Source organism: Typopeltis vanoorti, chromosome 18 (genome assembly GCF_054136105.1).
Source record: "Typopeltis vanoorti isolate ZY-2024b chromosome 18, IOZ_Tvanoo_1.0, whole genome shotgun sequence".
Taxonomy (NCBI): Eukaryota; Metazoa; Arthropoda; class Arachnida; order Uropygi; family Thelyphonidae; genus Typopeltis; species Typopeltis vanoorti.
Window position 1 is genome coordinate 39030452 of NC_143566.1, and position 12908 is coordinate 39043359.

The following is a 12908-nucleotide window of genomic DNA, read 5'->3' on the forward strand; positions in this document are numbered from 1 at the left end:
TCAAAAAAACTATCCTGAGATTCAACCACAGTCTTTTAGTTGTAATAAAGTTCAAAGAAGCAACATTCAACTCATTTGGTTGGAACCTGGCTTTTTGTTTTCATTTTTTCCCCTTCCCATTTGTACTCTAGAAGTTCTTCTCAAACAGTGGCATGAGAGAGCAGATGTGTGCTGCCAAATTTTGATAGAAAAAATATTTCCCCCCAAATTACAGTGTGCTTTTGCCTATTTGTATAAAAACTTTTGCCAGTCTAATATTTATGTAACATTGGTTTATTTTGCTGCAAATGCTAAACTAAACTCTATCAATTGACCATCAGTAATATGACACTGATTATGTCATCAGGTATTGTGGACTGTTTGGACTAACATGATTGGTTATGGTTGTGTAGCAGGAACACAGATGCCCTGTAACAGAAATTTGCATTAATAAGTGTACCACAGAAAAAGTTTGAGAACCACTGCTCTAGAACAAATTATGTTCGACACACCCAGCAAGAATATTCCATAATTCTCATATTCAGCTCCGTTTTTTTAAAAAATTTTTTTACATTAGTATAATGATCAGAGATCACCTCTTCTAGCTGCTTTTTTGATATTTCAGGATTTTAAAGCATACCCGATAACCTCTTTATTCTTTTTTTCCCATCTCCAATTCTGAAATTCACTCATGGCTGGACTTCAGCAGACATTTTCTACACTGGTTTATTGTTGGCTGCATTTAATATTTTGATGTAATTAATTCATACAAGACAAACTAATGCTACTATACTCTTATGTATACCAACCATATATACATGAAATGAAAGTTTTAGAGAAAAGCAAGGGCATCACTTGACTCTTCTTAATAATAAGAGGCAAAGCTAATTTAGGGAATCCCTGAAATGGTAACTTGTTATTATAATGAATAAGACTTATAAAGGATTTTAAGGCAATTCTTAAGGGGGTTTAAAGAAGATGAACTTTGATTTTATATTCCTTAAGTATTTTTGTATTTTATGGAAATAGAGCTAATGTATGGAAGCGTGATGAATCCTCTGTTTTCTTCTTCATTAGAAGTTACTCTGGTCTTTTGTTAGTATTATATATATATATATATATATATATATATATGACAGAATGATCATTAACTCGGTTAACATACATAGTTTTATGAAGAATTGAATGACTAGAATTCTCGGTTCTAGTCATTCAATTCTTCATAAAACTATATATATATATTATAGCACTCAGGCTAATATAAAATATGTACATTTTCACAAAGTACTGCCAGTGTCTATGAAACAGAAGTTTCCAATATGTAATAACATGAATTAATCATATTTAAAATCAAAAATTAGATGTTCATTTTTATGTACCTTAAATTTACGCTTCTGTAAACAAATAATGGTCATCAATAATGTAGTTGTAATAATAAAAAAAAATAATCAAACTGCTGTTTTCCAGTTAAATTAGTACATTTTTTTCTCAATGGAAAAATATGCAATGAAGCAGGTATTATATTTAATAAACCCCTATATATAGTACAATACTAAATGAAAACAAGATACCAACTTTGATAATTTATGAAAATTTTACTATCTGCAGAATAAAAATTTACAACAATATAAGCAAGTGGCGGTTTAATTTTTTATTACATGCCTGTGCTGATAATGCATCTGATACCCTAACTTCATAAAATCATTTTTTAAGAACAAATTAAATTATATCTAACTGTTATGTTTTGTGTAAATACAATGTGTAATCTTGTTTAGGCGTAACTGATAACTTTGTTTCTCAAAATTAAAAAAAAAAAAAAAAAAAAAAAACACATTGTGAAGACAGTAGTTTTTTCTTTTTTAATTTAAGTATTTAATACACTTGTACAAACACTATATTATCAAGCATTGCAAATACACTCAGGTTTAATCCCTCCATATACACAAGTATTGTGCTGAACCATTCAAACATAGTGGCCAGGGAGATGAGTTCACATATGAGGGAGATGAAAAAGGGAATATGGATTCGGAGGTATGCAGAAGGCAGAAGGCACAAGTCCTATTTCAGTAAACTCACGATGGCCTCTCTACCCTCTGGAATCACATTTTACATTTTTTTTTTCTACTTAATAATCACTACTTTGTGGGACATTTTTGCCAAACTATTAGCAAAATGTATTAAGTGGACAATACTGTCCCAAGTATTTTGCATAACTCCCAGGTGACATGAGACAATTTGCCACAATAAACAGTTAACAAAAGGAGAGCTGAAGGCACTGTTGAGGAAGAACTCTACTTTTTTTTTATTTTTTTATTTACTAGTTTTATTATTATTTTTTTTCATTGGTATCATTGTTTCCTGACCTGAAAGACTGGAAGAGCTCTTATATGTGGGTCATTTATTCCATAATGGGATTAAACCACCATGTGACATGATACACCCAACCATACTTTTGAATCTTATGTAATAATACCAAAACCATGATCATTTGTTCTTTAAAATAAAATAATAATAATAAAAAAAAAACGTTTTGAATATGCACTGACCTTTTAACTTACATTACCGCACATGATTAAATTTTAAAATGCATTTTTGCCCTTTGCTTTCTGATATCAAATGAAACAAGTAATGAGACCGATCGAAATATTAAAATTCTCATTCCTATTCCTTGGACAAAACCATTATATAAACAAGAATATAAATACACAAGATGCTAGCAGAAATCATGTTCCATGATTTTTCACATCTGCATAATGTACATTTCACATGATGGCTAAAGTACATGCACAATACAATATACAAGAAGTAAATATGTTCAATTTTTCTACAAATTATTTGTCATGAGAAAATGAGTAGGAATGATGTACTAATGATACACAGAATGTGTCAAGCAAATTCAACCATAAGTAAACATCATATAAAAAACCAACCATACAACTACATATGCCAATGAATGAATCTAAATCTCTAGATGTTCGAATGGTCATTTAAAGCTGACATGAACACATTTTACAGATGTCAGATTTTGTAATCGGCTTGCATGATGACAGAGTATACAACTCATGTTCCAAACACGCTCTCTCTCTCTCAAACATGTATACATGCACGCACGCGCGCACACACACACACACACACACACACACACACATGCGCGCGCTTTCTCAATACAAGCACCAGCTGGCTTTATGAGCACAGCTACAAACTGCCTGAGTTTTAGAAAAAATGGAACAGACAACACTGGTGATGTAGTTCTTAGTTGCCTTCCTTCCTGTATTAAAATAAATAAGCTGCCTGTTTCAAAATAGATGGTATGTACACAAGGCCAGAATTACGGAACTGCAAAAAATTACTACCAACTGGCAGCATTATTACCATTCATAAATATGAAACTCACTATGAGCCTCTATAATGTTAAGTACAAGTTGCAGAACACCCCATGCCTTATTTGGGAATGTTTTACCCCATTTTTTTTTTTTTTTTTAATATTTTCTGTTTCTTTTCTTTCTTTTTAAATCCCCTCCCTTACAAAAGCTTGACTATTAAAGCTTGAGCATGATAATTAAAAAATTAGACATGTTAGCAATCTGGAATTAACGTAATGCTTTTCACTGCACAAACTTAATTTAACCCTTACTCATTACTTGGCCATCAAAAGCATTCCACAGAGGTGAGGCCTTTAATATTCACATGTTATGTACTATTCAGGTGTTTAACCAAAATAATAATAATAATAATTTTTACAAAATTATTTTAGGTTCTGCAAACCTGATTAACTTTTGTTTGATACTACAGATTTAATGCATTTTTAATATAAAGAACACTCTGTAGCTACCAAAAGAAATTAAAAGTAATCACAAGCGCAGAGAGCCACATAAATTACATTTTCATGTGCAGAGATATATCGCATTCTGCACAATCTATCAGTTTAAATAACACAGATAAAATCTTCACTACGATAATTTTCCTTCGGTGTCTGTACTGTCTGAGGTAGGATCATCACTTAAAGTTTTAAGTTTTGTACCTTGCAATTGTACACTATGCCTAAAATTAGCTACACTGACAACAGGAGTATTACCCACCTCACTTTCTACAGTTTTGTTTGATGTTCGATTATTAGTCTGTAGAGAAGTGAATCTTGCATCTTTTTCAACTTTATCTTTTAAGATACATTCTTTGTCACTATCATCTTTATCAAGATTGTCAGAAATATCTAACTTTCCATCTTCCTCCTCTTCCTCATCATCATCATGATTACCCATAAGAGACTTTAAACTCTCATCATCCGAATCTTGTCCTTCTAAGAGATTATGTGATGGTAGACTCCTGTTATCTGTAACACATGTTACTTTAGAGCTCAATGAGGGTGTTGTTGTAGTCTGAATATTACCTGTTATGCTTGCTGTTGTTGCAGTCAACAAAGAACTTGATGATGTAGGTACTGATGTGGCTAAAGATGAACCAATACCACCTAAACCATTTACAAGACTACTCTGAGTTAATGATGCAAATGATGCTGGTAAGTTTGGTGGCAATGTGAAGCCACCCAATCCTAAAGGATTATACAAAAGCCCTGGGGCTGGATAGAGAAAAGGGAGTGAGGTAGCTGAGGATAGGGAAGTGGAAGCATTGATGCTATTACTTGAGGTGCCCAAACTACTTCCACCAGATGATGGCATACTGCACTTACTCCGTGCTGCACCCGTATCACAAGATTTATCTGTACTTTTATTTTTGTCTCCATCTTTCTCAAGTTCTTTTCTAGAAGAGATTCCTGATGAATTTCCTAGAGATGATGCACCTTGAAGACCCTGAAAATTGAAGCCAGGAAACCCAAATAAGGGATTTGTTAAGCCCATACTTGCTAAACCCCCAAATGGTAGAAAGAGAGGGGGAGTGGATGTACTTGCTGATGCTGCAGAAGTTGTACTTGTAGCTGCTGTACTGCATTTGGGTGAATCCATAAAAAATTTCATTCCTGGAAATCCTGTCAGCATTCCTGTGTTAGCAAAGCTAAGTGGGCTGATACTAGATGAAGTTGGAAAGGCCATAGTTGTTGAAGGAGAAACAATACCCTGATGGGCACTAGCCAATAGAGATGCTGCTGTACGTCTTCCTCTCTTTTCTGAAGGAGTAACTATTCGTTTTTGTAAACTGTCTGGAAGTTTACCCTAGAAATCAAGAAAAAAAAAATTATATGCTTTAATTGAAATTTAACAAATGCTTTTATATGGTGTAAATTCATCATATAATAATTGCATATGATATTAGAAATAAACTATCATATAAACAAAGCATATATTACTTGACTGTTAAGCTTAATAGTCAGCAATTAGCAGCTGTTTTGATTTTTTTATGGTGCATCAACATCTGGGACTACAATGAACCAAGTCAAAACTGGTAAATTTAATTTCTTTTTTTTCATGAAGTAAAATCAGGGGTGTGAGATATAAGTGAGAGCAAGTTATATTTGAGTAAATACAGTACAGTATATCATGTCTCTGGAAAGACAGCAGTGGACCACTCTAGACTGATTTTGAACTATTTTTATAGACAAGTACAAAATCAGAGAATTATGTTCTGTGTATTTCAAAGAGCTGCTGGCAGACTTGCCTGCATAACGGAATGCAGCAAGGTGACGAGAAGGAAGTGTATATAGTAGCATCAATGTGGTACTGTTTTCTTAAGGTTTAGAACTGACAGTAATGTTTGCATTTGCAAATCAAATGGTGTATAGCAGTCTGACAAGTACTGTACAACTTTTTTCCACCATGCACAAATATAATTGGCCATGTGGGATGGTCTAATAGAAATTTTATTTTAGTCAAATATAGTAAGGACAGCTACCAACATGAAAGTGACAGAGGTTAATTTATCTTCAATGTAGAGACTAAGAAATGATGTTCAAAATGCTCTAGTGCCATTCTTCTGATAGCCTGATGGTGGATTAGAACCAATAATCCTAATCTGATAAGTGCTTGATATAAACAGAGCAATGACATCTATCTGTACCCAAAGAGGTGGAAGCTAAGGTGCACAGGATGTCAGGATGTCGAATATGAGTCCTAAGAACCTTGTTTCTGTTATAAAATGGGACTATTTTTTATTCTAATTTTGGTTTTAGGTCAACATGAACACTAATATTTGTGGCAAAATATTGGTGTTCAAGACCAGAGTGAGAGACACTAACAGCCATTTAAAAATCCAAATGCCAATGGGCATGTCATATTGCAAGAAATAACATTCAAAAAATGGACAAAATTGATATCGGAATTTAGGTTTAATGCATGCAGCTCAGCAGTATAGTCTACATTCCAGTTGAACCCAATTAGATATTATGTTATCTGGAAGCAGATGCCACTAAAATATCCGATTTTCAAATGTCTGTGTAGCTTGGCAGAAATTCAGAATATTCAGTTTATGACTGTTCGGAATTGACTGTTTTGCTAAACTCTTCTAAAAGGCATTTGTTACTGCTTTGGGGTAAGCAGCTTAATTCCATTATGTTTCAGTATTAAAACTGGATGGGTGATATATCCATCCTCCTTTTCATGGATTTTATCCCAGACCATTTTGGTGTTTGCTGATCTGCTAATGGGAGATGTAAACTGGATAAAAGAAAAAGAATCTTTTTTGATTTTGATGGCATATGTATTATGCTCAGGTACAATCATGTACTTAATGTTTGGCAATAATCAATCACAATACTCTCAAGCACTGTTTTGAGCTTTCTTGGCTGCTATGCATTCTGGATTCTGCCATAGTTAGTAAAAGGAAAACTGGTGGTTTGGTAGGCAAGCTATTGAAAATATTTGAGTCATGGCTAATACAATGAGGGCTGTGTAAATAAATCTTCTGGCTTACTGCACCAATGACTTTTGTGGTTTTGAAAATCAAGTTTTGGGGGGGGGGAGATGAAACTTTAATGTTGGTTTTGAAGATCTGTAAATTATACTCTTTAGGGAAGTAGGAATGAAGACTGTTCCAAAAGACAGCAGTAGAAGGAATGAAATTCTACCAAGGATGGCATTTGGCATTCTGCAATCTATTTTCCCATCATGATATGATGGGGGAAGAGGAATGGCAAACATATAGTTAAGTCAATATTAGTAAATGTCCAGTTAGTCTGAATATGAACTAGACTGAATATGCACTCCACACCCAGTTCTAATGCTAGTTTTATTAATTTTGTTGTATGTATGCATGGTTATTTATCTTGTATGGTGTTCTCCCCTTTTCCTCCCCATCCCTTAAAGACAGGTTGAGCCCTCCTAATGAAGGATTGAGTATGTATTTTATGAATGTAGATCCATGTGTGTTCACGGGGCCGGTTTGCCTGTTTTTGGGGGATGTAAAACCCTGAGTTAACGGGTGAAAAAAACCCTACCTCCATATGAGACTGGCTAACTCATATTTAGTTGAAGAAGACCAGATAAAGGTTCTTCACGTCTTGGACAGGAATCGAACCCAGGTCTTCCCAATCAAAGGTCTTCGTCTACTGACTGGGCTATGGAGGCACTAATGAAATGGTGAGACATAGGAATAAGGAATATTACATAGAGATGTATAAGAATTACTGAAAAAGATCACATTACAAAGGAGAAAACTGTACTATTACAAAGGTTATAGCAGTAAACAAGGTAGTCAAATATAAATAACTAAATAATGTTATGAACAAGAAAACAAATTAAAAAAAAACTGAGTAATGCTATATCTAAATTGCATTTATGATCAAATGAGTGTATAAATGATTTAAAAAAAAAAAATTCATGCAATTTGTCTAAGCCTGGAAAGATCTGCCTCAATGTATGTGGCTCAGTCAGATTAGTAAAAATCGTATTCCTTTCTTGAATGAAGTGCTGGCACACCACCAGAGTAAGGCATATGGTAAAAGGAGTGCTGGATTATTCACACATTGCAGATCATCAGTCCTCAGTATATAACGTGTAAAATAACTGACCTTCACAGAGCCTAGCAAAAACGACTTCCTCTCTTCTGCTTCTACATTGACTAGACTGCAAATGCTTAATCTCATGCAGTTTATTTGTCAGTGTTTCTTTCTATGATGAGTGCCACTGATTAATTAGCCTTGATCTTATAGCCTGTATACAGTCAGTATACTGTCTATATAGAGGACTGACAAAAAGTACATAGAAAAAGCATGACATGATCTAGCAGTTACATCTACAGGCTCATTTCCCACCATTCCAATATGGTATATAGCAAACTGAACACCAAAATTAAGAATCCATGTTTGACACAATAATTGTAAATCATAAAGGACTGGATATCAATAATACACAAGAGAGGAACCTGTAGGGAGACTGACGATGGAGTATGCAAATTCCTTAGCTGGCACAGCAAAAAGTGGCATGTGGGAGTGCAAACCTGCCATGGAGAAATACTGTCATGTCAGGGCCAGTAATATTGTGAATATTTATGCCAGTAAACTGCATAACCTCTTTAACATGTATACTGAATGGCAATCTGTTGAGAGTAATATTAAACTTCCCAACATATGGAAAAAATATGATTAAGAAGAAACTATTTTTAGAGCAGAAATAAAAGACAACTGCTTCTGTCAAAGTAACAGAACAGGGTGATATGCTTCAACATAAAGAAGATGAAGGATGTACAGTAGTTATGTACCCTGATGATGGATACATCATCAGGAGATCCAACCATTCTCTTAGTTAATGAATGTCACAAGGAAGTTGTTTTTTTTTTTTTAAAATCAAAAACATGCTTGGGATGCAACACAGGTTAACATCATCCATATGGAGCATTCCTATCTAACAGAACAAATGTTGCATTCAAAGAGCATTAGATGACCTATACCTGAACAGAGCTTTGAATTTAATTTTATGTAATTTAATACAACCTCAACTGCATGCAGCTTAGCAGAATAGATAGTACATTCTGGTAGGATATGATTATATATTAGGCTATCAAGGAAGGCATGCACTGCTAAAGAGATCAATTTTTGAACTGTCTTTACAAACCTGCTGTATATATATCTGAAAGAGCTGCTAGAATATAGAGGGAGGGGAGGGAGAGAATACTGAATCTGTACCAAGAAAAGTTCACTATGGTATGTAGCTGTACCACTGTCATAGCATATTTAGTACAGTATTATCATCCTGATATCCAGAACTTGTAATAATGCGATTATTCACAAACCAAAAGAAAGTATGGCAGTCCGATGGGTATTATACAAATTTTCCCACTGTGGACATGCAGGGCTTTTATTTGAATCACATAAAGTAAGGACAGCCACATTTGCTGATGCCAAGCTGACAAATGTGGTTCATTTGTTTTGTCATAAAGCCTAGGAATAGGTAATGTTCAAAATGCTCTAGTTCAGTTCTCATAACCTAATGATAATGGATCCAAATATAGTCTACTATCTGGCAGAAGCACAGACTTGAGACCATAGCAAGTCTTGATCTGACAAGTGCTCAACATAAACAAAAGAACATCGTCTGCAGCCAAAGATGTGGATGCTAGGGTGCAAATTTATGCTAGGATATTACTTTCCTAGTTGTAGGAAATGCCACCTAGTAGGTCTGTTTGACATTTCCTCCAATCATCTGAAGATCATCTCTAAGTGAAACACCACCAACTTGTGGTACTAGACATAAAACCCCTGGTGCCTATGCAGCCTTGCAGAAATAGTGTTTGTTTCCACAGCACTAGACTACACAAAGAAAGATTGCTTGCTAAAGATTAGTTTGATTCTAATCCTCGACTATAGGAACTTTTTTCTAGGCCTATCTGTGGCCTAGACAAGTGGGATTTACCTCTTGGAAAACCCACAGCTCAAAAAATCACTGTAGAAATTACACTATTTCAGACAATCAGCACTTGTTTGCTATAATTTCTTCCCTGAAAGTGTTAATTCATGATGGCTTTGAGCTCAGATATTCCAGATGGTTGAAGGTAATGGACTAGCTGTCTGCTGACTTTTCGAAGATCAGGACTAAAAGAGTTCTGCATACTTCCTTGGGAATACAAGATTTATTTATTTTAAATTCTATAAGGATTTTTATTTTCCATAAGGAGTAAGCAGAACTCTTTTAGCTTAACTAACTTTTTGAAATCAGTAAACAGCTCTCTCCACCCTCATTCCTTACCAGTTACTGAGTTCAAGGCCCTGGATAAATTGCCAAAATAGTCTGAAAAAAGTGATTTTTTATGAGTTGTGAAGCTAAAAACCTGATTTTCTTGGAGGAACCTCTTTTTGTTTGTATCAAAGGCCAACTAATGTGGGAACTGGCTTAAAAAAAAAAAAATCCTGTAGTTAACAATGATAATTCAACCTATCAGTTTTTCTTCTGGCATCCTTGAGAACATAGTAATAAACCAAAATAATGGCAGGCCTGGAATGATCTCTCTCTCATACACACTCTTTCTTTCGCTCTCTTCTTTGAATTGGTTAGCAATTTCCAGGTATTTAAATGCAATTGGCTTGCCATTTCTCTGTTGCATTCCCTAAAAGTGTGTTCACATGGTTAGTTTGCTTATTTGCAGAGATAAAACCCCCTGAGGAAAACAACCATGCAAACTTCATGAGACAGGCTAACTCCAATTATATTTGACAAGAAGTTATAGTCTTGTTTAATCCTTTATGTGTGAAACATCTTCACAACTAGGCTACTAGTATGTAGAGGCTGTTGATGTCACATCAGTTACCTTATTATCCCATAATGCAAAACATACTTCCCAGACTGGATTCAACCTTCATTGAGGTCTCATCAAGTGTGAGCCATACCAAGGCTGAATTAAATGACTTCCACATTAACACAGAAGTCATATATTTCGAAATACAAGTATTAAAAGAGTGTATCACCTTATACTCCAGAATAGAGATAGTTGTAGGAAGTTTTTTTCCCCACTTAATTACAAAGTAAATTACACTTGACAAGTAGAAGCAGAGATATTCTGTAGCAGACATGAGGAGCTTAAGGATCTTCCTCAGCCATAGCCAAGTTAGCTGGTCTTGGGCGTGGACAGCAGGCCCCCCCCCAGTTTATCTGGGGTTTTTCATCCTGCAAGCAGGCAAACCAGCCCCGTGAACACATGGATCTACAGCCATAAATACTTAACCCCCATGAGGGGGCTCAACTCGCCCCAATAGGGACAGGGGAGAAAAGGGAGGAAACTCCATATGAATAAATGTGAGTAGTAAATGCATAATGTACAAACTTCGATGCTAACTCAAACTAGTGTTGATAATTTTTTACAAAGAAATAAAACACTTTAATTCTCGATGTTGCAAACGTTTTTAATTATAGTGTACTAAACATTGGTTGCATTCTTGAGAATCACTGTGTATATCGAAAATGCATAAAATGAGAGGTTTATAACATGAGATAATAGAGTTTACAATAGAGACTGAAATCTTACCCATTGTGAGATTTCAATCTTTTAAGATTGACTTAATTGAAAATGCAACTATTTTTTGTACATATTAAAGGCATAACAACAGTGAAAAAAATAATCAGTACATATAAAACAAAACAAATAACTATTAAAGTAGTTTTTTACTTTCGAGATTAATAAGTGCAACTCTCCTGAAATATTTTCACTGAAAATCTGTGATGTTATCCAGTCCTTCTTACTCACTCTACAATCCCTTCAGTGACCACAGGTTTCTAAGTGATACATCATGAGAAGGAAGAGGTCTTATTTTGTAGTCCCCAGAAGCATTGCCTCCCAAAAGCAATGAACAGCAGTCTTTGGCAGCTTTCAATCCAGTCACTATCTTCTCTTCGATACAATTAGGCACATGCTTCCAAAACATGCCAGTTTCATCTAGGTTAAACACTTGCTTTGAATGTAACCTTCTTCTGCTATCTTTGCCTTGAAGAGATCATTGAAATTCTTCAGCAGCAGTCTCACCAGTTATGTTGAAATTGTGGAATGCATAACGACTCTTATAGCTGTTGAACACTACCCACAACAAAAGGTGTCTGATGCTTTCATCTTTCACCAGACCTTCATATTTATAAAGATAATACCGCAAAGACCAAAAAAGCAGTCAGGACAGAAATGGACACCGAGCAATGTGGCAGAAAACTAGATGCATGCCTGGAATCTTCCATGACATTGGACCAGCGATAATCCTTATGTACAGAAATGAAATTGCATATATGAAAAAATGCAGATAACAAAAGCGTATATAACAATAGTTACATTTTATATTTTCTATTGATTATTAAAATCGTTTTGCACAAAAAATCAAAAATCTAAAAAATCGTTTTGCACAGTTATTGCTTGCCCAGTCATTTTCACAGTCCCATATTACTGTGTAAAGGAGTCTGGTCGTGAAGATACTTCATGTGCAAACTTTGCTTACACTTGGATACAGGAACAAGAACATAATTTCTTGTCAATATAATTTACTTTGGAAATAAGTGAAAGAACATTGTATAAAAGGCTAACTCATCTTGTGATACATGATAATTAGTGATATGATGACAATATTAAATATCCAAATCCAAAAGTATTAATAGCTATATAACAACAACAACATTAATAATAATAAAAATCTGCTAATGCCTTTTATTCTCAAAGGGGAGTAGAAGAGGCCTTTCAGTTCTAACTTTTTGAGGACCAGTGTGCTGTCAATCAGATCTCTTGGTAGATAGTGGCCCAAAAGATGCGACTGACAGCTTACCTGTCCAATGATTTCCATAGCCATCTGGAGGAGATGGAGTGTGGCAAAATCACACCCACTTGTGGCAAAGATCAATTAACTTGGGAACTGGTTCAAATAACGGCCTGGAAGAAGTTCCTCTTCTCCAGGCCATTCCAGTTGGAGACTAGAACTGAACTTGGTAGCAGTCTTTCATCTGGCAATCTAGCACTATGGAAACAAATACTATTTCAACAATACTAATGAATCACCTTAATAATAATAATAGATTCCA

General features: G+C 34.8%; 1 protein-coding gene across 1 annotated transcript in view; it reads right to left on the reverse strand.

Moving 5' to 3' along the window:
* Positions 1–1823: 1823 nt before the first annotated feature.
* The window catches only part of kis (chromodomain helicase DNA binding protein kismet), a 945984-nt gene continuing 934899 nt past the window's right edge, over positions 1824–12908 (reverse strand). Inside the window, exon 48 of the mRNA XM_090408660.1 lies at positions 1824–5147. Coding sequence (XP_090264786.1) covers positions 3930–5147 — 1218 coding nt within the window. The 3' untranslated portion in view covers positions 1824–3929. The remainder of the gene's footprint in view (positions 5148–12908) is intronic.